Genomic DNA, 27,609 nt, shown 5'->3' with positions numbered 1-27,609 from the left:
TTTCACCTTGGATTCAATAGAAGGTGACAAAGCCAAAAATTGCCTAACCAGATCTTAGCAGGTTGACCAGACCTCAAGGATCCAGGATCTTCACTTCATCCTCTGCATCTTCTATGAGCCCAGGTACGTAATCTTACCCACCCCCACCTTTTTATTGTACTGATTTGGTTATCTCTTTTTTTCAGCTTGGATTCAATAGAAGGTGACAAAGCCAAAAATTGCCTAACCAGATCTAAATAGTTGCCCCGGATCTCAAGGATCCAGGATCTTCATTTCATCCTTTGCATCTTCTATGAGCCCAGGTATGTGATCTGTGATCCAGGTATGTGACTTACAAAAGTAGAATTCGAAGACCAGGAGGCATCTGCACATATCTGGTCAAGGGACAAAGCTCGATTTTCCGCCCAGGATGTAGACACACACAGAAAGAGTGAGTGCGCTGACACCTGACTAAATCCAAGGTGTGAAATCTTTCCAACAGGTGTCTCCCTTCTACCTAATTTGCTGTTCACTCCCTGTTAATAGGGAAATCTTGTCCATAGATACATTTAAAAAAAGCAAGACATTTTCATAGAGAGTGTAAGGAGAAGCCCGATCAGTTGCAATTTTTTGTGGAGATTTATTTAATGTTCATTTGCATTATGTAAGAAAAATTCACACATTCTTTTCAAATAGCATTGCAACAAAATATAGTCTAGTAATTTAATTATGTCTTCCCATAATTAAAGAAAATATGTAAACCTAATAACATAAAGCTATGATAACTGCAGTCTTCTGCTTGTCCAATGACTCAAGTAAAAATGAAAATAAAATTTGTGAAATTGTAAAATCTCTAGTAAGGTGAGAAATGTTAGTTACACCAAAGAATAAATACATTTAATGAACTGAATTATTTCCAGCTAATGTTATTAGATATGGTGACTGTAGGTTGTAATATAAAGCAGCCTGCATTATAGGCATATTCACACCAGTTTGTCAACAAATAATATTATCACTTATTCCATCTGTTTTTGCTATATTGTATCTCTTGTTTTACTGAGGCACATTCATCATTCCATACTGTTGTTCATGGGAAAAAAAACCAAGGCAGAATCTTTGGCGTGCGCCAGTTTCGACCCTAGAATTGCACTTTTTTTTGTCCCTTTTTTGCCGCTTATGGCACTTTCTTCAAAAACATGGATGGGGCAGGATCAGCCTTCTTGATAATTGAGAAGCATCTGGTGCCAGATGGCCACCCACTAAGATTGGCATACAATACAGATAAAAATGTCTTTGGTCAAAAAAACAAAAGCTGAAACACGCGGGTAAAAACGTTAAGGTATGAACAGATCCTAACAGCGATTTTGTCATTAACATCGCTAGTCCTATGACCTATTTGTACATAGCATTCATGTGATATATACTTAGCATATGGTGTTGTAATGGTTTTGTTAAATAAAAAAAATCAGCAATTCAATTCTGTAGAAAAAACTCAGGAGAAAAATTATGTTTAATATCTTTGGTTTATGATATGCAGATTTCCTTTGTATTGATGGAAATCTGTTGTGTTAGGTTTTTCATTCTGTTATTTGCTATATTGTGTGTGCTGCTGGACATTGCTCTAAGCTAAGAAATCGACCATTCGGTATTTTTTTAAATATATCGCCTGTATGATTTTTGTTTCGTGTGTATGAGCTTGTATATACTTCTGAAAGCAGCCTGTTATTGTGAAAAGCACATTCTGCAAGTGCAATAGTAAAATATTCCTAATTTTTATAGAAAGGTGAAAGTGCGATGTGTGTGAAATGATATATCTAAGCAGTTGATCATAAAGCATATTTTTCATGTCTTCTTTCAAATGATGAAGTTATGGAAAACCGTATCCATTACCCAGATGAAAACTCAAAGTCCATATATTTTCAGTGTTTGGGGTATTCATCTTTCACATTGCTGATAAACCTTCCATTTTCATACCCATTGAAAGCCTATACATCATTGAAGCTGGCTGTTATACATGAAATAAGTTGTGGCTGATGGGGGCTCCATTTAAGCCTTTTGGTAAACTGTGACCGCGTCATATCCTTCTGGAGGTCTCATGCGTGCTCTGGCATGGGCTTCACAGTAAAGCTGGCCCTCCACAAAGAAGTAGCCTTTCTGTTTCAGGTTCAGGTTGCAGTCTGCACAGACAAAGCAGTCAGGGTGGCGGAACTTGTCCCTAGCTTTTACCACTGTGCCCCTGTAGTTGTAAAATGAAAAAAATCTGATTATTTAACGTTCCACTTATTGACATGCTAAAATATGTTTTTTAGGATTTGCTATGAATATTATGTGCTTACACTAGGTTCACACTAGCATTGGTTGTCCACTGGAGGACCAGAACAAAATAATAATAAGGAAAGCTTGTCATGCTTTGTCACCTTTAGGTTCCTTGCAGACAACCGTGGCCATGATCAGTATGCTATACGTTTATTTCACGGATAGCACACTGACCTATTTATTTCTATGGGACTGTACACATGACTGTGAATTACTCAGTCACGTGTGTGGGCCGACAGTCCAGACCACAAAATATATAGAACAGGTCCTATTCCTGTCCTATTTTGCGGTCCTTGCTTTGTGACTCCTATTCATATAATGAAAAGGGCCACAGAAGCTAGGCTAGCGCTCGGGCGGCACACAGGTGACATCCACATGTCCTTTACTTCACTGCAATTTCCAAAAATGCATCTGTCCATTACTTGTCACTTGATTCCTTTGCCCTTTTTGTGTATAAGTATGCTTACCTTCTGAAATTGTGTCATACCATGCCTGATGAAGAGACCTAGTAGTCTCGAAAGCTTGCAATCTGTCATTTTTGTTAGCCATTAAAAAGGTATCAGCTACTGAAGACTTAATCTTTCTATACTGTCTCACAGTTGCTTGGCTTCTTACAATGCAGATTTCTGATGTACTTTACAAGCCACATTGTGTCTTATACTTACACTATCCCATTCCCACATCTGTCACATATGGGAACTTTTTGGACAGCAGGTGCTCCGGTACTGGGCTTAGAAACTGGAGCTCTAACACTTCTTGTGCCTGTGGGGCGGTCTAAAACAACAAGAATTTTTATTATTAGTTTCAGGGTTTAGGGTTATTTTTTTAAAATAAATAATAAGCATCCAAGTGTTTTATAAAAAATATCTGTACATTTCATATAGTGTATCAATATTTAGCTAAAATATTCTGATAAAAAACATTCGGATGCCCTTACATTGCATAGCAAAAGAGCGTGTCCTGCTCCTGTATGTTGTAGAAATAGTTATTTTGCAGGTCTACATAATAAACACACATACATATACTAACCAGCATCATCATCTACCATATCCTGCAGCACCCTGAAGGACCCAGACTGCCGTGGTCTACTTTCATGTTCAGTGTCATCATGAAGGAGCCTGTATACATCTGACTGTGGCACAGAGGGAGGGATTGGATCACTGAAAATAATGACATTTATCAGTTATATAGCATATAGCACTATGACATATATGGTATCACAATGTGTTATCAAAGGTCATCATATGACTGCAGGTAAACCTAATTGAGAAGCCATTATATTAATAGGGCCTCTATACTCAGGGTAATGCCCTATACAGTGGCTCCGACCACCCAAGTTGGATGGCCGGTGTTATCACTGAGCACAATGAAACATTAATTCAATATTTTCTTGTTCTTGGAGTGGCAGTTCTTGGGCACCCTGGAACACCCAAAGGACAATTTATTGAGAGAATACGTTTGTGTCTCATAACTGACCCATGTAAGGTTAAGGTCACACATTGCAGAAGCACAGTGTTTTTCATGCTGTGGAAAGTAAAGGATGTAGTAAATGCCCATTGGAGTTCAGGGGTTTGTTTATACAGCAGCCATGCTGACACAGTTGATAGGTGAAGCTTGGCTCCGTAAACAGGACCTGTCACCTCTTCTCAAATGTCTTTTAGTAAATACTTGTGTTTCCCATGAAATTACAATTTTGGAGCATGTTATATTTATTGTGTTAATGAATGCAGCTCAGACCGGTCCTCTGTTAAATGGTGTACCCCAGGATTCACTGTTATAAGTGGTGTACCCCAGGATTCACTGTTATAAGTGGTGTACCCCAGGGTCCAGTGCTGGGTCCTCTGTAATAAGTGGCATACCCCAGGGTTCAGTGCTTTGTCCTCTGTTATAAGTGGTGTACCCCAGGATTCACTGTTATAAGTGGTGTACCCCAGGGTCCAGTGCTGGGTCCTCTGTTATAAGGGGTGTACCCCAGGGTTCAGTGCTGGGTCCTCTGTTATAAGGGGTGTACCCCAGGGTTCAGTGCTGGGTCCTCTGGTGTACCCCAGGGGTCAGTGCTATGTCCTCTGTTATAAGTGGTGTAACCCAGGGTCCAGTGCCCAGGGTCCAGTGCTATGTCCTCTGTTATAAGTGGTGTACCCCAGGGTTCAGTCCTATGTCCTCTGTTATAAGTGGTGTACCCCAGGGTCCAGTGCTGGGTCCTCTGTTATAAGTGGTGTACCCCAGGGTTCAGTCCTATGTCCTCTGTTATAAGTGGTGTATCCCAGGGGTCAGTGCTGGGTCCTCTGTTATACAGTCCTATGAAAAAGTTTGGGCACCCCTATTAATCTTAATCATTTTTAGTTCTAAATATTTTGGTGTTTATAACAGCCATTTCAGTTTGATATATCTAATAACTGATGGACACAGTAATATTTCAGGATTGAAATGAGGTTTATTGTACTAACAGAAAATGTGCAATATGCATTAAACCAAAATTTGACCGGTGCAAAAGTATGGGCACCTCAACAGAAAAGTGACATTAATATTTAGTAGATCCTCCTTTTGCAAAGATAACAGCCTCTAGTCGCTTCCTGTAGCTTTTAATCAGTTCCTGAATCCTGGATAAAGGTATTTTGGACAAACAATTCAAGTTCAGTTAAGTTAGATGGTCGCCGAGCATGGACAGCCCGCTTCAAATCATCCCACAGATGTTCAATGATATTCAGGTCTGGGGACTGGGATGGCCATTCCAGAACATTGTAATTGTTCCTCTGCATGAATGCCTGAGGATTTGGAGCGGTGTTTTGGATCATTGTCTTGCTGAAATATCCATCCCCGGCGTAACTTCAACTTCGTCACTGATTCTTGAACATTATTCTCAAGAATCTGCTGATACTGAGTGGAATCCATGCGACTCTCAACTTTAACAAGATTCCCGATGCCGGCATTGGCCACACAGCCCCAAAGCATGATGGAACCTCCACCAAATTTTACAGTGGGTAGCATGTGTTTTTCTTGGAATGCTGTTTCTTTTTGGACGCCATGCATAACGCCTTTTTTTATAACCAAACAACTCAATTTTTGTTTCCAAAATGAAGCTGCCTTGTCCAAATGTGCTTTTGCATACCTCAGGCAACTCTGTTTGTGGCGTGCTTGCAGAAACGGCTTCTTTCTCATCACTCTCCCATACAGCTTCTATTTGTGCAAAGTGCGCTGTATAGTTGACCGATGCACAGTGACACCATCTGCAGCAAGATGATGCTGCAGCTCTTTGGAGGTGGTCTGTGGATTGTCCTTGACTGTTCTCACCATTCTTCTTCTCTGCCTTTCTGATATTTTTCTTGGCCTGCCACTTCTGGGCTTAACAAGAACTGTCCCTGTGGTCTTCCATTTCCTTACTATGTTCCTCACAGTGGAAACTGACAGGTTAAATCTCTGAGACAACTTTTTGTATCCTTCCCCTGAACAACTATGTTGAACAATCTTTGTTTTCAGATCATTTGAGAGTTGTTTTGAGTAGCCCATGATGCCACTCTTCAGAGGAGATTCAAATAGGAGATCAACTTGCAATTGGCCACCTTAAATACCTTTTCTTATGATTGGATACATCTGGCTATGAAGTTCAAAGCTCACTGAGGTTACAAAACCAATTTTGTGCTTCAGTAAGTCAGTAAAAAGTAGTTAGGGGAATTCAAATCAATAAAATGATAAGGGTGCCCATACTTTTGCACCGGTCAAATTTTGGTTTAATGCATATTGCACATTTTCTGTTAGTACAATAAACCTCATTTCAATCCTGAAATATTACTGTGTCCATCAGTTATTAGATATATCAAACTGAAATGGCTATTGCAAACACCAAAATATTTAGAACAAAAAATGATTAAGATTAATAGGGGTGCCCAAACTTTTTCATAGGACTGTAATTGGTGTACCCCATGGTTCAGTGCTATGTCCTGTTATAAGTGGTGTACCCCAATGTTCAGTGCTGGGTCCTCGGTTATAATTGGTGTACCCCAGGGTTCAGTGCTATGTCCTCTGTTATAAGTGATGTACCCCAATGTTCAGTGCTGGATCCTCTTTTATAAGTGGTGTACCCCAGGTTTCAGTGCTATGTCCTCTGTTATAAGTGGTGCACCACAATGTTCAGTGCTGGATCCTCTTTTATAAGTGGTGTACCCCAGGGTTCAGTGCTATGTCCTCTGTTATAAGTGGTGTACCCCAATGTTCAGTGCTGGATCCTCTGTTATAAGTGGTGTACCCCAGGGTCCAGTGCTGGGTCCTCTGTTATAAGTACTGTATCCCAGGGTTCATTGCTGGGTCCTCTGTTATAAGTGATGTGCCCTGGTGTCAGGGGAGTAACTACCACAGTAGTAGCTGCCACAGGGCCCGGGACATTAGGGGGCCCTTGATTGTTTTTTTTTTTTAAATAGGCCATGTGTGCAGCAATATGTTTTGTGCGCAGGGGAGAGACATGTCAAATGTTCACCTTGGGGCCCCTCCATTCCTAGTTATGCCACTGCCCAGGGTTCAGTGCTGGGTCCTCTGTTATAAGTACTGTATCCCAGGGTTCAATGCGGGGTCCTATGTTATAAGTGGTGTACCCCAGGGTTCAGTGCGGGGTCCTCTGTTATAAGTGGTTTACCCCAGGGTTCAGTGCTGGGTCCTCTGTTATAATTGGTGTACCCCAGGGTTCGGTGCTAGGTCCTCTGTTATAATTGGTGTATCCCAGGGTTCAGTGCTAGGTCCTCTGTTATAATTGGTGTATCCCACGGTTCAGTGCGGGGTCCTCCTTATAAGTGGTGTGCCCCTGGGGTCTGTTATTTAACTTATTTATTAATGATATTGAAGATGGGATTAATATCACATTCTGTATTTTTGCAGATGACACCAGACTATGTAGTACAGGGCAGTCTATAGAGGATGTATGTAGGTTACTAGCCGACTTGGACAAAATGAGTGTTCTGCCACATGGCAAATAAAGTTCAATGTGGATAAATGTAAAGTGATGCATCTGGGTAAAAATAATCCACATGCAACATGTCCTAGAGGGAGTAAAGCTGGAAGAGTCACAAGTATCAGAAGACCTAGATATACTTGTAGATCATAGATTACATTACAGCGCAATGTCAATCAGCTGCTTCTAAGGCCAGCGGGATATGGACTCACAGGACAGGGATGTAATATTATCACTTTACAAGTCATTAGTGCGGCTCCATCTGGATTATGTAGTTCTGCTTATGTAGTTCATAGAAAGGATGTCCTAGAGTTGAAAAAGGTTCATTTGAGGCCCACAAAACTGATACAAGGCATGGAGGAACTCAGTTATGAAGAGAGGCCCATGCGAGCCACAGCCAAAATGCGCTGTGGGTAAAAATGCAACGGAAACGCATTGCTGTTTTTCCTGCAGCGCTTTTCACATAAAGCCTGACTCTCTGCTTCTATTATCCCTATATGGAAAAGTGAATAACTGACCTGCTGTGATTTTCTGATAAACAACTCTTTTTGAAATTGCAACCTGTCCTCTAAGGATATTTTTTTGCAGTGTATGGATGGGATTAACCAGAATCCCATACAGTTTGCAGGTCCTAGAAAATGCAGCGGATTTTGTCTGACACTACAGCACAGATTGGACAGATGTCAATTTCAATTTATTTCTAGGAGAAATAACAGATGAATTGCACAAAACAAAACGGTAAAGTAGGGTTCACACTAACGTTGGATTCCGTTATGAAGGTTTCCATTTAAAAAAACAAAAAAAAAAATGGACACCTATCATAACGGACACAAACGGACAGTAACTGATGGCTATTAGAGATAAGTGAGTACTGTTCGGATCAGCCGATCCGAACAGCACGCACCATAGAAATGAATGGATGCACCTAGTACTTCCGCTTTGACGGCGGCCGGCCGCTTAACCCCCCCGTGTGTCGCCTACGTCCATTCATTTCTATGCGAGCGTGCTGTTCGGATCGGCTGATCCAAACAGTACTCGCTCATCTCTAATGGCTATCAGTTACTGTCCGTTGTAAGTCCATTGCTCATAGACTTCAATGTTAAAAAAAAATGGACACTTGCCGTCCATTTTTTTTATAATGGACAGAAAAGTCCTGCATGTAGGATTTTTTTGTCCGCTGTAAAAAAAATGGACGTGGGTGTAAACAGACACAAATGGACACTGACGGACACAAGATAAAATCCCATTGAAATGAATGTAAATTTTAATAGACTACAGACTGTTCAGCTAGTGTCCGTTGCTAAAAATCTTGTAACGAACAATAGCTACGGACACTGCTGACGGTCACCAACGATAGTGTGAACGCCCCCTTAGAAAAGATAATCTCTGTTTAGTTGGCCATGCACATTATTAGAAGAATTTCAACTGAGCACAGCCTGAGCATATGACTCCCTAATATGTTTAGGGCTGTCCCTGTCCTCCTCCAGTGACAGATGGTGAGGGAAAGAGGGATTCCCATATGTCAAACCATTTGAGCTTCTCACTGCTTAGTTCACTTGACAAGGCTTGCAAATATATGGAATGGTCTGGAGAAATAGCTGCCAGTCTAAAGTAAATGCAGATTTACTTACATTTCCTTAGTGAATAGCCCCGCTGGTTCATATAAACATTTTATCATTAAGATTTCCTAAAAAGCTCAGCAATATGTAAAAAAGTGTTACTTTGTTATGTACCTCATTGCAGGTTTCTCCCCTAAAATGGTGGAGACTTGCCCCTGTAGACTTTCCAAGATATTGTCATCAGAATATAGTTGCATAGGTGTATTGAACTGTGCATGGACAATCTTCACACCGGGAAGTTCCATTTCCAGAGGAATGTTAGGTGCAATTCTAGAGGCAGCTTTCAGCTCACCGGGATCTATAGTGCTAACAGTGCTCACTGTGGAGGGGGTGCTGCGTCCACTGCCGGGGTCAAAGCCTGAAGGAGTGCTGCTTCCACTGTGTTACACAGCCAGTGACGGAGCAGGATTGAGAAAGTGAAATAAGAAGTGCAAAGATATTAGCCAAAGTGTAGTCATAGAATATGTGGCATGCGTAAAATGTAGTCAGAGAATATGTGACATGCTTATGTGGCTTTAATATTTGTTAATTTATGCTAATCGGTGAAGTGGCATGCAAACAGGGGGTAAAATCATGCTAAGGCCTCATTCACACTACAGTGTTATGGATCCATATTGTTCTGTGTGGTGCTGTGTTTTTGCATTTTGTCATTTGTTTTATGCACAATCTATCAATTGATGCTCAATTGGAAGTCAATTGATTGAGAAATTGTCTCTGGGATGTGTAACAAATGAATAAATGAGCATATTTGTCTTTTTACATATAAGTGCGAGTTCACACCTGTGCCCGGTCTCTGCTTTCAGGTTTCCGTCTTCTGCCGAGAGAAACTGGACAGGAGACAGAAACCTGGCGGTCAGTTTTCAAAGCCATTCACTTGAATGGGTTTGCAAAGTGACCGCCTGTGAGCGTCTTCTGCCTCTCCGCAGCGAAACCGTTTTTTTTAAACCGGACACAAAGTCGGACATGCAGGAGTTTGTGTCCGGTTAAAAAAAAAAACAGTTTCACCATGGAGAGGCAGAAGATGCTCACAGGCGGTCACTTTGTAAACCCATTCAACTGAATGGGTTTGAAAACTGACCGCCGGGTTTCCATTTCCTATCCAGTTTCTCTTGGCAGAAGACAGAAATCCAAAAGCGGAGACCGGGCGCAGGTGTGAACACCCCCTAACTGGGATATGGTACTGAACACCAAACATAAACAATATGGTGGTCTCTTGTGATCCTTTCAAAAAGCAAACAGGAAACTTATGAGCTTAGAATATTAGTTACAGGGCTCCTGGTATATACTGTATGAAGGTAGATTACAATCATGCAGCCTCCCACTAACAATACAGGCTTGTGCCCAGGGTACTAAGGGGCTATTCCCACCTATTTATGGCATATCCACAGGATAGACTGAGATCTGACCTATTTTGGGAACGGGGTCACTCAACCCTTTCTGTCACAGCTGATGTGATTGGAGAGAGGACATTGTATCCAAGAAGTTACCTTGGCGGTGTCTTACGCTCAAGTGATCACCTGTTATCTACAATGAATGGCCATATACAAACTGCATGGACAGCTTGGGTCCAGCAGAGCAGGAGTTGGTCTTATAGAGCAGCTCTTCATTCTGGCTAATACAGGGGTTCCTGAACATGTCCGCTACCTCTGTGATGTCAATAATAATAGTAACATGGCCCCATAATATGCACAGGTGTTACCTTCATGAGACGATCATATAAACTTCACAGCAATTTTATAGTTATACTTATAATTTTATATAAGTCTTTTGAGTTTTCAAAATGTTTTATAGGTCGGGAAAGAATACCATCCACACATTGAGGCAAAATACATACAGTGGATTTCCAAAACCATTGGGGGAAAAATATCTGTGAAATACTGTATATAGGAGCGTGTAAAGGAAACTAAAACATCCAGCAATGCATTAACACTGCTTGAGATCAACTAAGACCGAGGACCCATGTTGCGGAAACACAGCATTTTTTTGTTGTTGTAGATTTTGTTGCCTTTTATTGAGCCAAAGACAGGAGTGGATTGAGCAGAAGGTAGAACTATAACAGTTTCCTATATATTTTTCATTCCTTTTGTAGCCATTTTTGGCTTTGGTGGAAAAAAACGCAGCAAAACCTGCAACAATAAAAAAAAGCTGCGTTTCCGCAATGTGGGGCCTCAGCCTAATAATGCTTTACATGCAAGAGTGAAATAGTTTCAGCTTGATAGTTTTGGGATGGATTATTTGCATTGTCCTTTCTATGCACTGTATATATGAAGACAATACCCGGGCTTCACCTGTTTATTTGCCAAGGTTATCTTGAAGCTCACACTGGGATGTTACGTATAATGTAATACTCTTTAGTAGCATGCATATAACACACATAATACAAATCATTATAACCTGGTCCTGCCTGGAAGTATGAAAGGCTTAGGCCTGACATTATGCTTGTGCTCAAAGTAGCCCAAATCCTGTAGGATTAAAAACGGTTGGTACAATTTAAGTGTAAACCATAAAATACAATATTTTTCTTTCATTTCAGGCATGATCAATGCAATTTTCTCAGACATTAATTATGGGGGAAACATTGAATGTCCATACTCAAAAAGGTACAAAAAAGCAACATAGTTCTTTTATACAGTAATGATAAGTCTTGAAAAATTTACATTAAGCACAACTATGTGTAAATGGTTGGGCCAGTTCACACGGAGTTAACGCGCTCGCATTCGGGCACGTATACACGTGTCAGAATGTGAGCGCTCAAAACAGATCCCATTCATTTTAATGGGTTGTTACGGGCGTATAACGCACATATTTTTGCGCGCGTAATTTTGCGGCCACAAAATTGCGCGCACAAAATTACGCGCATTATATGCCCGTAACGACCCATTGAAATGAATGGGATCTGTTTTGAGCGCTCACATTCTGACACGTGTATACGTGCCCGAATGCAAGCGCGTTAACTCCGTGTGAACTGGCCCTTATATAGTGTTTTGGACTTTCTAGAAGTCTGGCATCTATCATGCATTGGCTAATGGAAAAGCACAATATTCCCTCTAATATTAACCCTTTGCTGACCCTCATTCAGAGATACATTTTACCTATAGCATAATATGTCGAACAATACAGAAAAAGCTATGCACATCTCACAGTCTCCACATACGTGATGCTATAGACAGTAGTAATGTGCCCTGCTTTTCAGGGACACACAAGATAGTTGTTGCTGCTGACAGGACCAGTATACTATAATGGGGTTTTGAAAATGTTTAACATTATCAGCAACACTGTGCACTCTGAAGAGGGAAGACTTTCACAGAAGAGGAAAGTAGTGTTTAAGGCTATGGAAACAAATCCCCACCACCACATCTTGTAAGTTGTCTTAGTGCTTCTGATGCTAGAGACAACCTTCACATGATAGCAGGCAAGATAGATTGAAAGGGACATGCCTAGTGGTCAACATTTTCAGCGTTTTTTTTTTAGACATGTCAGAAATAATAGGATTTTGTGAAACAGAATTCAAGACATGTTCCATATAGAAAAGTAATAGTTTAGGATATTCACTTTAGTCATGATGGTTAGAAGCATTGTTTTGGCATGCATACTTATATACTACTTACATTTGATCTGCATTAGGAATAAGACCTCTCATCTGTCCATGGAAGGCATCTTTAATGTTGCCAGATGAGTATAGCCCAATTGGGGTGTTATAGGATGAACTCACTACCTGCTTTTTGTCACCAATATTTGCACCAGCTACAAAAGGCTGTGCTCTCCGGTTATGAGCTGTACCGATGGGCTTGAACTCCTGCGTACATTTGGGTAAAACACACCAAACCACAATTCATGCGGATTAAGCACAAACAGGCAAAAGCACCACTGTTTAGATTTCACACATATGCATCACATGCACATAATATTATTTAATTATATACAATCCATGCGGCTTAGGAACAAGACTCAAAGGGATTGCCCAAAATAGAAGAATATGGCTACTTTAATCTTGAAACAGCGCCACACCTGTCTACATTTGTATGTGGTACTGCAGTTTAGCAGTTTAGCTCATTAAAGTGAATGGGACTGAGCTGTAATACCACAAGCAACCCTTTAAGGGTCCATTCACATGGAGGAAAATGGCGCTGAATTTGGTGTGGAATTTCAGCGCTGAAAAAAAACATCCCATTGACTTCAATGGATTCCTTTTTCTGCTAGCAGAAAAAGGAACCCATTGAAGTCAATTGGAGGGAGATGAGGCCTAAAAAAGAAGTGATCAAAGATGTGCTGTCTCTATGCAAAGCTTCCAACTATAGGGACAGTTCTGGGTTCTCCTATGAACATGTATGAAGCACCTTCACTCTGTCAGTGCTTTACCACACAAGCGTTACAACATTTTTCTATAATAAATTCCAAAAATGCTAAAAAAATCTCATACAATTTGTAATGTAAGTCCATGCCACCCATAGAAGACATACGGTCCCAGATCAATTCATAGTGTGAATGCATGAGTAAGTCCAATTATACAAGTAATCCTCAATATAGTATATAAGAAGGGAGACTTATAAGTAATAGCAAATTGTGCTATAGGATTATAACTATGCAAGGCAAATAAATACACATATATAAATATAAAGGATATACAGAATACAGACTAAAGTAACTCGAACCAGTTACTCTATTTGCAAATACCTTGTACAATTGGACTTGCTCATGCATTCAGACTATGAATTGGTTTAGGATCTTATATCTTCTACGGGTGATATGGATTTAATTTACAACTTATATGGGTTTTGTAGCATTTGGGGGTTTAATAAAGACTATTGTTGGATTTTAAGTTATATTTCTCTCATGTATTGTTTGTTGGAGTTAGAATTTTAATAATGGCATTATATGAACTTTGTATTATATATTATAATTTTATAGCTATTATAAGAAACCATTTTTTTTTTACCGGACACAAAGTTGGACATGCAGGACTTTGTGTCCGGTTTAAAAAACCCAGTTTCGCCCAGAGAGGCACAAGACGCTCACGGGCAGACACTTTGCAAACCCATTCAAGTGAATGGGTTTGAAAATTGACTGCCGGGTTTCCGTCTCCTGTCCAGTTTCTCGGGCAGAAGATGGAAACCCGCAAAGCGGAGACCGGGCGCAGATGTGAACCCGCCCTTACAAGTTTTCTGTATGTACTTTACCTACAGGAGGCGTGTATCGCTTCTTTTTTGCTCTATTTGCATGTTATTCATGCAGTTCTATAGGGGAGCAGCAATTGTACATACAACCCTGAATGATACATCATCCACATGAAGTCAGTAAATTCCCTCTGTGCTTTTCTGGGTTTCCTCGGTACTGAAGGAAGACCGTCATTGGTTTTGACCATGCAAAACTGCTGATAGCACTAGGTGGAATCTGGTTAGTGGTGTTAAACGCGCCTTTTATTGTTAGCAGCACTTGAAAATGATATTTTATCCCTGCAAGTGCACCAACACTGGTCCTTCATCCTGAAGTGCACGCACTCTTTCCATGGAGTCGCTCCACTGTCTCTCCCCTCCTCTCTAAGTGATGGCTGTAGTTGCAGGAAAGAGGGGAGGAACTGTGGAGCAGACTCCATCTAAAAAATATATTGGGTTATATCTAAATCTGTGATGTTCACAAAATCTATAAAACATTAAAGTAAAATAAAACATTAGAGTTTTTCTTACCTGTGGTTCAGCTTCAAGGCTTATTTTATATGGGTCTTCACAAGTTTGCGGAGACCACATCCTAGTTTCAGCTCTAAAGACAAATATATTAATATTAAAAATCTCTCTCTCTCTCTCTCTCTCTATATATATATATATATATACACACACACACACACACACACTATGATGGATCAACCCATATATTATTTGTGCTTTTGCAGGATTTAAGCTCCATGCTCACGAACATGTGCACTGTTTTTCACACCTATCCCATGTACACGTTGTTTTCTAGAGTACTATACACACACCTGTATGGGCTTTGGTAAGGGGCCATAAGCCAGGGAGGATTTATTATTTTATCTACATCAGTTTTGTGGTGATAGTGTGGTGCACATTTGGCACAGTGTGTGCCACATCGCCTGTTCTTATGCAGGGGTGAACCTACCCCTTTCACCGCCCGAGGCGAACTACAGAAATCCGCCCCTCCCCCGGGAGGAGGGGGCGGAACGAAGGGGCGTGGCCGAGCGAATGGGGCATGACAGCACGAAGGGGGCGGGGCTTAGCGCCGTTCGCAGGCAGAGAGCAGGCAAGGAGATGACCTGCTCTCTGCCTGAGCGTGAGGGGAGGCTGCTGGAGCAGCGCTGCTCCAGTGGCCTCCCCAAACCACCGCTCGGTGCTAAGCCAGTCCAGGACAGCTTGTCCTGGACTGGCTTAAGTAATCAAAAATGCCGCCCTCCCTGGGGTCCTGACATAGCGCCGCCTGAAGCGCTCGCTTCAGGTCGCCTCACGGGAGGTGTGGCGCTGTTCTTATGACATTCTTGTGACGTCCTCCTTGTAGGACTTTACTCTCCACTGATTGTAAGCAGAATCTGCAATGGAGTCTCCTACAGAGTCTACGGATAGAGACTCCAACGTACATCTGAACCTAGCTTTAGAGAACTTAGTTTCTGCAAAAAAAAAAAAAAAGCACCAAAATTTTGGAACAAAGTTTTGATGCCCAGTGGTTCATATTAAGCCATGCCCCTTTGCAAAAATCTTCAATCCCTGATATACCCCAGCTTACTTTTCAGGCAAATTAGAAAGTGCCTGAAACTATTAGAAAATAAGGTATAGAGCATGTATACTAGTTTGTTGGCACAAATTGCTGCAGAATTCTAGCACATTTTCATGAATTTATCTGCCCTAGTGTCTCAACCTGTAGAATTTCTATTTTATCCATATAGTAGGTGATAAAAATTAGATTTCTGGATCACCACTAATCGTCCCTAGACCCCTTATCTGTAACCAGATCTGGAAGGATTCCTTAGATAATTCTTCCTTATGTGTAATATATTTATAATGGTTGTGATTAATAATAGTATGGGTGCGACTAGAGATAATGGATCACATATTTGACACCGCTGATGTTCTACTGCACTCCATTAAACCTCTCATTAGTAAACTGACACCTGGACGTTCTGCAGGGTTGTTAGAATCTGTAATCCAAAGTAAGTGTATACCTGTCAATCTTTAGGCAGAGCTGGTCAGTTGCAGCTTTAATCCTATCCTGTGCTTCGCCATGTGTCATATTATCAGTGCTGTATCCATCAATGGCAAGTATTACATCTCCAGGACACAGATTTGCAATCGAAGATTTACTTCCTGGTGTTATCTAAAATGGACAGATATAGAGTACATGAGTTATAGTATAATAAAAACACAGATCTGAAGAAAAATTCCACTGTAGAAATGGCAACAAATTTGTTATAATATGTTACATGTGAACTTGTTGCAGATTTTACACAGAATTCTCCCTATGCATTAGAAAAGGAGAAATCTGCACTGGTCAATTTCCTCCAGCAAAATAGGAAATAGGTAAAAATGACTCAACCACTTTTCAGGTACTGTAAAACACTTACAGGAAACAGATATGGGAAATGTAACCTATGTCCCATGTAGGTGCACCCAAAAGAACATAACGAAGCTGTGTGTACCTTTATTTTATCTATGTGAAATGTACAGTTTGGGTAATTTTTTCAGTTTACTAAAGAGGACCTTTCATGTCCCATGAAAGTCCGGTTTTATATACTGTTAGAAAGCCGACAGTCCACTAAATTCAGTGCACCGTTGGCTTTCCCGTTATGGAAAGAGATATTGGTGATGTTAGTTACAGGACTGATATCTCACCACTGTCAGAGGAGCGTTCCTTGTAGCTTAGCATCATTACTTGGCTTTTAGGAATGCTCAGCCCCTCCAGCTCAGGATCATCATTGGGTGGTAAAGAACGCTCCCTTCGACAGAACAATACTATGTTGCATGTTGGAGTACAGTCAAATGGGGCGTTCCTCACAGCCCAGTAATGACTCAGAGTTATGAGGAAAGCCCTTCTGACATTGGGATGGTATCTGTGCCGAAATTAACAAATTCAGCACACTGTTGGCTTTCTAGCGGTATACGTGGTATATAAAACCGCACTTTCATGAGGACATAAAATGTCCTCCGGCAGACGCCGGGTGTTTAACTATGGTGGCTGCCCAGGAGTCATACCTCCAATGGCTCTGAGAGAAATAAAACAGTTATGGGGTTTTGAAGGGGGGGAGTCGAAAACGAAAACCGAAAATCAAAAAATGCCGTTGGCGGGAAATGGTTAAAGGGGTTGTCCAGCAGTATACTATTGATGACCACTCCTTTGTGAGAGACTCACATGAACGATAAGACCTCACAGACCTCAAGAGCAGTCGATCGGTGACCTCAGTAGTCACTGCAGAGAGACCAGTGACATAACTCACATACGTCATCAGTACCTTACCAGCGATCTGTGAGGCCAATGACTGGCTTATCAGCCATGGGAGCCTGTCATCTTCCAGCATGGGAGGAAAAGGGGACTGAGACTGGATAACAGAGCACTAGGGACAGATGAGTATTTTATTGTTTTGTTTCACAATAACCACAGAGTTTCTTCTAAATCTTAGATCTTTGTCCTGGATATTTAGCTTGTCAGCCCTAGCTATTACTTTGCTTTCTCAGTGGCTTGCCGACCACCACTGTCCTGTACTGCTCGTTCCCTCAGTTGAACTGACCCTACATGTTTAATCTCTCCTGTATTATCAGGGGTCATTTTAATACATTGTATTTGTGTGATTAAATTGGACAGTCGGTTAACTGTTTGTAGCTGCTAAAACCTGCTTAAACCTGCAGTAACTTTCCCTGCCGCAACATAGTGCACTGAGCTATACCGATATACTACAGGCTTCTGCAAACAGCCGATCGTTGGGGTGACCTAACCATAGGTCATCAATAGTATACGCATAGTATACTGTATGAGCAGCAATGTCCTACTGTGTACTTAACTTAAAAATGTTTTAGTAACAAACTTGTATTATATCGGTGGAATTTGTGTTACATCTGTAGCAAATAAAAAATAAGGTATTGCAAAATAATTTTTGTCTGCTGACAGGTATATGGTGAGCTGTACACAATTGTTTAAGTGCTTTTAAAGGTGAATCTGTAGTATTAAGTGCACTTTGTAATGTCTCATGATGGCTCCTTCCACTAACCAGTAGTCATTAGACAGACCAGTTATCCTACAAATTCACAATAATTGGCCCCAAAGTCTCTATAGGTCCTTTAGGAGCCCCAATGCAGGTCCATGCAGTCAAACTGAATAGGTTTTCCTACAAACAGCATTTACTCCCTATCTACAGAATAAATCATTAGTTGTTTCTGAAGTGGGTGTCTTACTGCTGGGATCCGTGTACTCACGTGTAAATGGAGCATCGGTCTGATGCTTTACTCATTTCTATGTAAATTACAAAGAGAAGCCATGCACAATCCTCAGCTGTCTCCAGCAGTCCTATAGTAATAAATGGAGCTGCAGGGTACATTGAGACTGGAAATGACATGAGCCCTGCTCTTGTGAGACACCTGTTGTCACACAGGACTCCTATTGATCGGACACTTGTCTCCAGGAGTTACAGCAACTCCATAACTTTTTCAAAGACAGAGCCCATCTTTACAGCTGACAAAACAGCCCCATATGAATTCCCATGTAGTCACAGCAGGATGTCCTTCCACTTCCTTAGAAGTCATAAGAGTCCAGAACCGGAGGCCGCCTCAGGTTCCGATCCAAAGACCGGGTAGCCTCGAACTGAAAGCCGGTGCACTGCACCAGCACCAGCTGCGCATTTTGCTCCACATTAGGCCCAATGAATGGCCCTAGTCCAGAGGAGGGAGTGTCTTCAGGCCGAATCACGAGGCGACTCGGCCTGAAGAATGAGCATGTCGCAAAATGTGAACTTACCCTAATGGAGCTTTTTTTGTTGTAGATTTTGTTGTGTTTTTTTGAGCCAAAGTCAAGAATGGCTACAGAAGGAAAGGGAAATAAATAGGAAGTTCTTATACTTCTGCCTTCTGCTCAGTCCACTCCTGGATTTGACTAAAAAAAATAAAAATAAAAATCTGCAACAAAAAAGCTGCGTTTCTGCAACATTGGACCTCAGCCTAAAAGACTCCTTCTTTTGCAGAAAAGTAATGCTTAAAATTTTTAAAACCTTAAGATAAGTGTATGTGAATGAAGCTTAACTAGTCACAGGAGGTGGAGACCAGTTTCAGCTAGTCAGATGTCATTGCTCTTAGTCATGTCCTGTGAGGAGTGATTGACATGTCCTTCGCTGATGTCAGCCTGTTATTCTTCCTAAATGGTATCTCCCTAAGTCATTGCACCTGCTCCGTCATTGGCATCAGGCAGTGGCGTAACTAAGAATGGTGGGGCCCCGTGGCGAACTTTTGACATGCCCCCCCCCTAAAGATCTCGACCGAGCCCCTCCTACGCATTCTTGCGCGCTCTTTTATGCCCCATACAGGCCCCTGCACACAGTATTATGCCCTATAGTGGCCCCTGCACACAGTATTATCCCCCATAGTGACCCCCACACACAGTATTATCCCCCATAGTGACCCCTACACACAGTATTATGCCCCATACAGGCCCCTGCACACAGTACTATGTCCCATAGAGGCCCCTTGCACACAGTATTATGCCCCATAGTGGCCCCTGCACACAGTATTATCCCCCATAGTGACCCCTACACACAGTATTATCCCCCATAGTGACCCCTACACACAATATTATGTCCCATAGTGGCCCCTGCACACACTATTATGTCCCTCAGTGGCCCTTGCACACAGTATTATGTCCCTCAGTGGCCTCTGCACACAGTATTATGTCCCTCAGTGCCCCCTGCACACAGTATTATGTCCCTTAGAGGCCCCTGCACACAGTATTATGCCCCATAGTGGCCCCTGCACACAGTTTTATGTCCCTCAGCGGCCCCTGCACACAGTATTATGTCCCTTAGTGGCCCCTGCACACATTATTATGTCTCTCAGTGGCCCCTGCACACAGTATTATCCCCCATAGTGGCCCCTGCACACAGTATTATGTCCCATAGTGGCCCCTGCACACAGTATTATGTCCCATAGTGGCCCCTGCACACAGTATTATGTCCCATAGTGGCCCCTGCACACAGTATTATGTCCCATAGTGGCCCCTGCACACAGTATTATGTCCCTCAGTGGCCCCTACAGGCCTAAATCCTGTCACATCACCAGCTGACCGCTATACCAGGACAATTGTGGATAAAAAGTCTGGTCATGTGCATTACAATTTAGTAACTCCATGTGCCTCATAGTAATACCAGTTAACCCCATCATGTCCCTCACATTAACCCTTGTGTACCTCACATAAGAGTTACTGATATGTGAGAGACATGGAGGTAATAATAAAGTATCTTCATTACTATTACCCCCATATGTCTCACATATTAGTAACTCTTATGGTGAGGTACACAGGGGTTAATGTGAGGGACATGATGGGGTTAATTGTTATTAATATGAGGCACATGGAGTTACTAAAACAAAATTAATGACCCCCAATGCCTGATATTAATAAGCATAGTAACCCCAGTATGTCCTGTGTACCTGTGTTTTCTTTTTTTAGTGTCACTTTCCTGGAGCTTCTTCTGCTCCTTCTCTTGTGTGCAGGACGGCAGGAGCTCACCAAGGGTCCATTTTCTGTATAGGGATAAGCCCCGCCTCCTGGGCTCTCCTCAGCCCTCTCATTGGTGGGCAGAGGACAGCCAGAGAAAGGTATGGGGGAGAGAAAGCGTCCTGAGAGCGCTGAGTGGAGCCAAACCTTGCATCGGCTCCTGTGTATCAGCTGTTGCTGCAGCTTCGGACATATACTTTCCCTATATTAATAGAGAAAGTATTCCACCAACAGGGGGCCCCTGCAAGTGCTGGGACCCTGAGCAATAGCCAAGTTTACCTCTCCCGGGCCGCCGATCATTATACTCGGGGGTCCGAAAAGACCCCCGAGTATAATGATAGCAGCGGTAGCAGCTGTCACCGGGCCCCTAATGTCCCGGGCCCTGTGGCAGCTGCCTCTGCTGCTACGGCAGTAGTTACGCCACTAGCATCAGGAGGCCCTATTGAGCAATGAGCATGTTTGCAGTAGAATCCACCATGTACATGTTTTTAAAGGCTAGCACACTGTTCCATTATTTTCTTATAGCCCCATACACACAACTATTTCTTATCATGGAACTGTGTAGGGGACCCTAAGCCCGGAGACAAAACTGAAAACTCCCTTTCCTGTCTGTTTTGCGGTTTGGGCTCATTATTGAAATGTATGGGTCCGCGGAGGTCACTGATAGCACATAGATATCATTCATGTGCATCCTTGCTGTTTTCTCCTAGACCTGTATACACACATATGAATGTAGACTAAGGCTATAATCACACTTTCGCATTTCCTGTACGAAAAATACAGGCGCCATACCTATCCATTCATTTCAGTGACTTAATTCAGACATCAGATCCCTAAAAACACTATTAGTAATAGATCAGTTTTAACCTTTATACTTATTATATGTGTATGTAGATGAGGTATGGCTTTGTTATCTGCTATTATTATGCTCTCATACAATGGGTGTTGACAAGACTTCGTTGACAAGTGGTTTAGACAACTCTTTCACTGCATTGTATAAAGCACACTGTAGTACATTACCGCTGGATGTCATTCATGGCAATTATTCATTTTAATACCATAATCATGTTATTATTCGCCTTCACATACTGCTACAATTGTATCTGTGGGACACTCCTCAATGTAGAAGAAAGTTTAATGATGATGTGTTTGCACTTATATGAGTTGTGTCAAGTCCTGGATCATTGAATTTGATCACATTTTAATGTATGTCACTTTTTTCCCTCTTTCTACTATATACCTATTCACATGCAATGTACTTATGATTGTAATTACTCTAGGTACTTAATCCGCCGTGATTCAGCATTGTTATACAATACTATATTCACACGACCATACTTTTGGTTGTGGATTGGCAGATGTGGATCAAAGTATAGAAACATACACTTCTATGGGCCCATACATGCTGTAGTTTTCGTGGCTATATATTCCTGCCATAGTGGAGCAGACCCTATACCTCTCCGCATCTGCGGCTCGCTTCATTCACTTCAATGTATGGGTCAGTGAAAAACATGTATGACACATGGATACCAAGCTGTATGTTATCCATGCTGTTTTCATTGACCTGTACAATGAACATGGTCATATGAAGGAGACCTAAGGTTATACATTTCAGCGGATGTGCGCCTGAGGTTAGGCAAATGTCCCCTAGTTTTACAATGTGGTTTCACTATTAAATTTAAAGGGAACCAGTCACCATGAAAACTCAGCACAATCTGCAGGTAGCATGTTATACAGCAGTAGATTTAAATCTATATTTTTGGTGAAAAAATTCTGTATAACCCGTCATTTATCCATTTATTTCTGTTTTTTCCAGGCCTATGAGGAGTATTTGAGACCAGTGGGTGGTCCGATCAGTGTTATTAATGTTAGCCAGACTTGTATACAAGTTACATCATAGGGTACTAAAGATATAATGCACAGCCCGTGTCAGCTGCTCAGCAGGTGCACATGAAGACGTGACCTCCTCATCCCCCCAAAATATACATTAGCATCTATGACAACATCACCTCTGAAAGGGCATCCCGCTTCATGTGGAACAGTCTACTTGATCCGCTCCGAGGCAAGCCCTGTTTGTGAAATGATATCTACATGCTGAAAGTAGTAACCCAATCTAGCTTCTTGAGCTATATACAGTATCGCACTGGCTAGAGGGGTCTCCAGAGCTCTATTACAGTACATAGCACTCCATGTGATCAGGCACACAACAATGTACATGTCATCGTGTTTGCAGTACTTAGTGTTTCCAGAATTGCTTACATTGAGAACCATGCTGCATATAACAACATGTATAGGCTATTTCTCTGAGTGAGATATGTGTGTTATGGAAGACCAAGCTAGAACATATCTTAGCTTACAAAAAGGAACAAAACATCTTCAAGTGAACCCATAGGGTAGTTTATGCTATCCCCGTCTGAGAGCTGGATGTGACAGAGGGAGAGAGGCTGCGCTCTCTGATATACTGTATAGGTTCATGTCAGTTTGAGCAAGTTTTCTGGATAAATCGAAGAGAACAACCTCACAGGGAAACGGTGCTTACCCAGGCTCTAAAACAATAATGGTCCGGTACAGGGGCGTAACTACTGAAGACTAAACCCCATAGCAGACTCTTATCTGCCCCATCTCACATAGTATAATGCCCCCTCTCCTGACCCCACATGGTATAACGCCCCCTTTACCAGCCCCCATATGGTATAATGCCTCATTTACTAGCCCCCACATGGTATAATGTTCTCATACCTGTCCCCCACGTGATATAACATCATCTTTTCTGGCTCTAAATGCTATAAAGGCCACCTTATAGTTTTCTGCCTCCTATTCTGCCCTCCACACAGGAAATGCCCCTCTAACTGTCCCCTTCAGTATCTTGTCCCTTTATTGACCCCCATGCAGTAAGTTCCCCATTTACAAACTACCATATAGTAAGTGCTAGCGATTTTAGACTACCAACTGCCTCAGCCAGGGTTTATCCATATTCCATAATGCACAGTATAATGTTCTATAGTGGCCCCTCCATAGAGTATAATGTCCCATAACAGCTCTCTACATAGTACAATGTCCCACAGTGACCCCTCCACACAGTATAGTGTCCAACAATGGCCTCTCCACGCAGTATAATGTGTCATAGTGGCCCCTCCACACAGTATAATATCCCACAGTGGCCCTTTCAGAAAGTATAATGTCACATAGCAGCTCTTCCACACAGTATAATGTCCCGTAGTGCATAGTATAATGTTCCATAGTGGAAGCCTCCATGCAGTATAATGTCCCACAGTGGCCCCTCCAAATAGAATAATGACATATGTGGCCTCCATACAGTACAATGTCTCACAGTAGCTGCACCACACAGTATAGTGTCCTATAGTACCCCCACAATTTTCCAAAAATTTGGGTTTGGCAGAACTGAAGATACCCCAAATTTCGCAAACGTCCACCTTATGAATAATCTTAATGCCTGGTCCTGCCCATAGCCAACTCCACTTCTCCTTTCAGCCTCCAGGAGGTCCTGTGCAGCACCCTCAATAGTGTCAGTGACATCCTGATGCTGTTCCGCGTCATGCAACATGATGTTGGAAACACAGGGCCCTCTGGAGGGCTGAAGGGAAAGCGGAGACAGCCATGGGCAGGACCAGGGATCAGTAAGTAAATAGCAGCTGTTACCTGCTAGAGTATGTGTGTATATATATAAATATATATATATATATATATATATATATATGGATGTATTAACCTGCCTCCTGGTACAAGTATGTGGTATGTGTTGATAATTGTTATTATGTATTATTAGAGTATTAGAGTAATTGTTATTCTGTATTATTAGAGTAAATGTCTTTATGAAACAACTACATTTTCTTTGTACGTCCCCAGTTTGTTATTAGTTGATAAGAGACTGTGTTGACATCAATAGATATTAACCAGATGGCGGCAAGACAGAAAAGTGTAACCAACTGGTAAAATAAGGCGAGTAACAGATGTCGGTGACTAAAGTCTCCAGAAGTGACCAATAGTAATATAAGATAAAGTCGCCTTTACACATTACATATCATTTGCATTTGTCAAGCTAATAAGTGTATTGTCACAATGAATGACAGCGACCGATTCTTAGCAAAAATCTTCTTGTATATTTCCACCTAGTAATGCCTTGTCTGGGATTTATCTGCTGGGTTTTGTATAACTGAGGAGCAGAAAATAATGTCTACTTATCTGTTTACAAGTCTTCAGTAGGTGATACCTTTTTTAATGGCTAACTCATAATGATGACAGAATATGACGTTTCGAAGCTTTCCTCTGAGCTTCTTCTTCAGATATAACTAAAAAACACTCTGTAGAGGCTGCATATTTATAACTGGACACAGGGCTAGAATTACAGGAGGGAGGGGGGAAGAGGCTTATTACTATATACTTATAACAACAAACAATCAATTGCCAGATCCCCCAGTTCTTATCTTAATGGCTGTTTACAAACATACTATAGAGCTGTATGGAAGCAATTCACGTGCTTGGTCATTGTATACACAACTCCTTGCCAGTATGATTGCTTGGGTGGGTGGAACAGGGAATTGGAGTTGGAATTGGATCTAAGTGTTAATATTGCTGTATGATAAATGTTTACAGCTGTATTACCCCTTTACAGAATAACTATAGACATATGGGAAAATTCTGTAACACTGGAGATTAACCATTAAAGCAAACACCATTGTTCCTGATGGCATCACATCTGACCTATCACAGACATATCACAGACATTATTGTTACAAGAGTATTATGTACAGATGTAGCAGAGTTAACCTAAACTTCTACAATTGGGTAAAAGCTGTATCGTCATATCTTATCACAGAAGACAGCGAAAAGTCATTGAAAAATATTTTGTGATCGATTTTTTTGTTGTGATAAGATATCACGCTGCAGCATTTAACCAATTGCAGAAGTTTGGGTTAACTTTGCTATATATGTATGTACAGTAACAGCGTATTAGACACACAGTCTCTTCCATATACATTGTTCTCCAAAAGAAGCACTGAACACAAGAGACTATGTATAACCGGCCCGGGTAACAGCTCTTCACACATCTAGTTACCATTTGGTGTAGTTTATTCCCTTTCCCATCTGTCACCTGTTGTACTCCACAGACTATTTGAAGCCTGTAACAGGTTACATCTAGTATCACATACTATTTTTAGGAAAGTATAGACCCCCCATATGTACCAGGGCCCAGGTGTGACTGCAGCCTCTCCACCCCCTATAGTTATGTCCTAATTTATAAATCGCCTGCATTGACAATAGTATAAAACCTTATATCTTCTATGTGTCCTGTAAGGTTACTTACCCTAGAGATGACCAGAGGTTGGTTAAAATCAATGCCCCCGGTCAGCCTGAATCCCCAAGGAGCAGGTCCAGGCAGGACCACATTTTGTGGCATTTTTGTTTCCCTATGTGAAGATTTAGTGATGCAAAGGAAAAAAAGACAAAAAAGAAAAAAAAGTCTCAGATCCCAAATTCTAAGAATATAGTCTCCTTCAAGCAGCAGCTGAAACAGCCCAACTCCCTGATGCCTAATGATCTTCTCTTTATCCTTTTCCTCAGAGCGACGTCACAGCCTGGACTGGAGACCTAGGGAGAAAAGAGTATGAGGGGAGGAGAATGAACAGAGGGGGGAAGAAAGAACGACAGCCAGGGATGTGTTATGGCATTCCGAAACCTCAGGACTCTTTAGTCATTACAGGATTTTAACCCTTCAATTGACCCGGCAACTTGCATTCATTCATGTTCAGATCACTCACACACCAATTACATAATGTTAACAATGAAGTCAGTTTTTGATTTTTGCCAGGACCTGTATAATTCTACATCTGTTACTGCTTTGGATTATTCTGCAGATCATCCTCTGAAATACTTTAGTTTAGACCCAAATTGCTGTAAATTATTTCTAATTGAATCATTTTCAGCAGGTAGTACTTATTATTCCCTTTATATTGTACATCTGGAGCGTAGTCAAGTATAGTCTTTGCATAAACTTCTAGGTACACTTTAAAGAGAGTCTACTATCTTCCCTTGGCATACTACACTACCCTTACTACATTATACAGCACGGTACACTGATAAACAACATACCTTTGCAAGACTAAGGGCTCATTCACATGACCGAGTTTAAGCCATGAAACTGGGTCTGTGTGTTGGCTGGATTTACCAACCTGCACCTTATGCCAGGAGAGGGACTACTAGCTGTATATCCATGTTGCTAGGAGTCCCTTCCTCCCAGTGACATACTGTCCTGTATTGTAATTGGTGCAGGACAATATGTTGCAGGGACTCCTAGCAGCATATATAACTATACAGATAGTAGACCCTCTCCTGACATAAGGTGCAGGCCAGTAAATCTTTCCAAAATGCTAAACCTCAGTTGTGTGAATGTGCCAAAAGGGTAGGTTCTCTCTACTACTATTATATGTCCGTTGTTCTTATCTGTCACAGGATGAGTGCAATGAACATTAAACAGCAGATGCAGGTGGAGCCCCCTCTGATGTCTGTCTGCATTCACCACCATGTCAAAAATATGCATGCAGGACTTTCACTTCCATTAGAAAAGTAAAAAAACATGACGGAAGACATCTCTAACAATGTTTACATTAGAGTCAATGGGAACAGACACTGAGATACGGAGTCCGTCTGTGTTGATAACTTTAGTGTTGTTAATGCCCCTTGGAGCCATTGGTGAGTACTGTATTATTCTTTCATTTTGTTAAGCCACTCTACCAAATTCTCACCAGCGAGGCCCTATCCCCACACACAGGAAAAATAAATAACTTTCCCATCCAATGACTCACTGGTGACATCTCTTCTCATTGTAGATATAGACTTTGTTGAACTTGCAGACATTACCTCTGCAGACAGTAGCCGTCTACCATGGTCATATGCTGGGACAACCTAAAAGGCCAGTGGATATGCAACACGGCAACTGGGGGAATCTAAAAAGTATGTTATTTGCCAGAATCCTACACGTTTTTGGGTACAAAGAAAGATCCCTGTCTTACACAAATTTTGTATGGTGAAATCTTATACAGGTTT

The 27,609-nt window shown here is 41.6% G+C and overlaps 1 protein-coding gene across 2 annotated transcripts; it reads right to left on the bottom strand.

Moving 5' to 3' along the window:
* Positions 1 to 595: 595 nt before the first annotated feature.
* PDLIM3 (PDZ and LIM domain 3) lies at positions 596 to 26,107 on the bottom strand. 2 transcript variants are annotated; one of them, XM_075259260.1, is made up of 8 exons: positions 25,871 to 26,107; positions 16,019 to 16,170; positions 14,538 to 14,610; positions 12,473 to 12,649; positions 8,968 to 8,981; positions 3,325 to 3,455; positions 2,961 to 3,069; positions 596 to 2,215 (listed from the first exon to the last, which is right to left on the bottom strand). In XM_075259260.1, exons 1-8 carry the CDS (start codon positions 25,961 to 25,963, stop codon positions 2,026 to 2,028), a joined length of 939 nt encoding a protein of 312 aa, XP_075115361.1. In that variant the 5' UTR covers positions 25,964 to 26,107; the 3' UTR covers positions 596 to 2,025. The 2 variants fall into 2 exon arrangements, with proteins under 2 accessions (XP_075115361.1, XP_075115352.1); XM_075259251.1 differs by lacking the exon at positions 12,473 to 12,649 and adding an exon at positions 11,248 to 11,315 and having other exon boundaries at positions 8,968 to 9,231; positions 25,871 to 26,099.
* Between the last annotated feature and the right edge of the window lie 1,502 nt (positions 26,108 to 27,609).

Source organism: Leptodactylus fuscus, chromosome 1 (assembly GCF_031893055.1).
Source record: "Leptodactylus fuscus isolate aLepFus1 chromosome 1, aLepFus1.hap2, whole genome shotgun sequence".
NCBI lineage: Eukaryota > Metazoa > Chordata > Amphibia > Anura > Leptodactylidae > Leptodactylus > Leptodactylus fuscus.
This window is presented reverse-complemented; position numbering and strand designations above follow the sequence as displayed.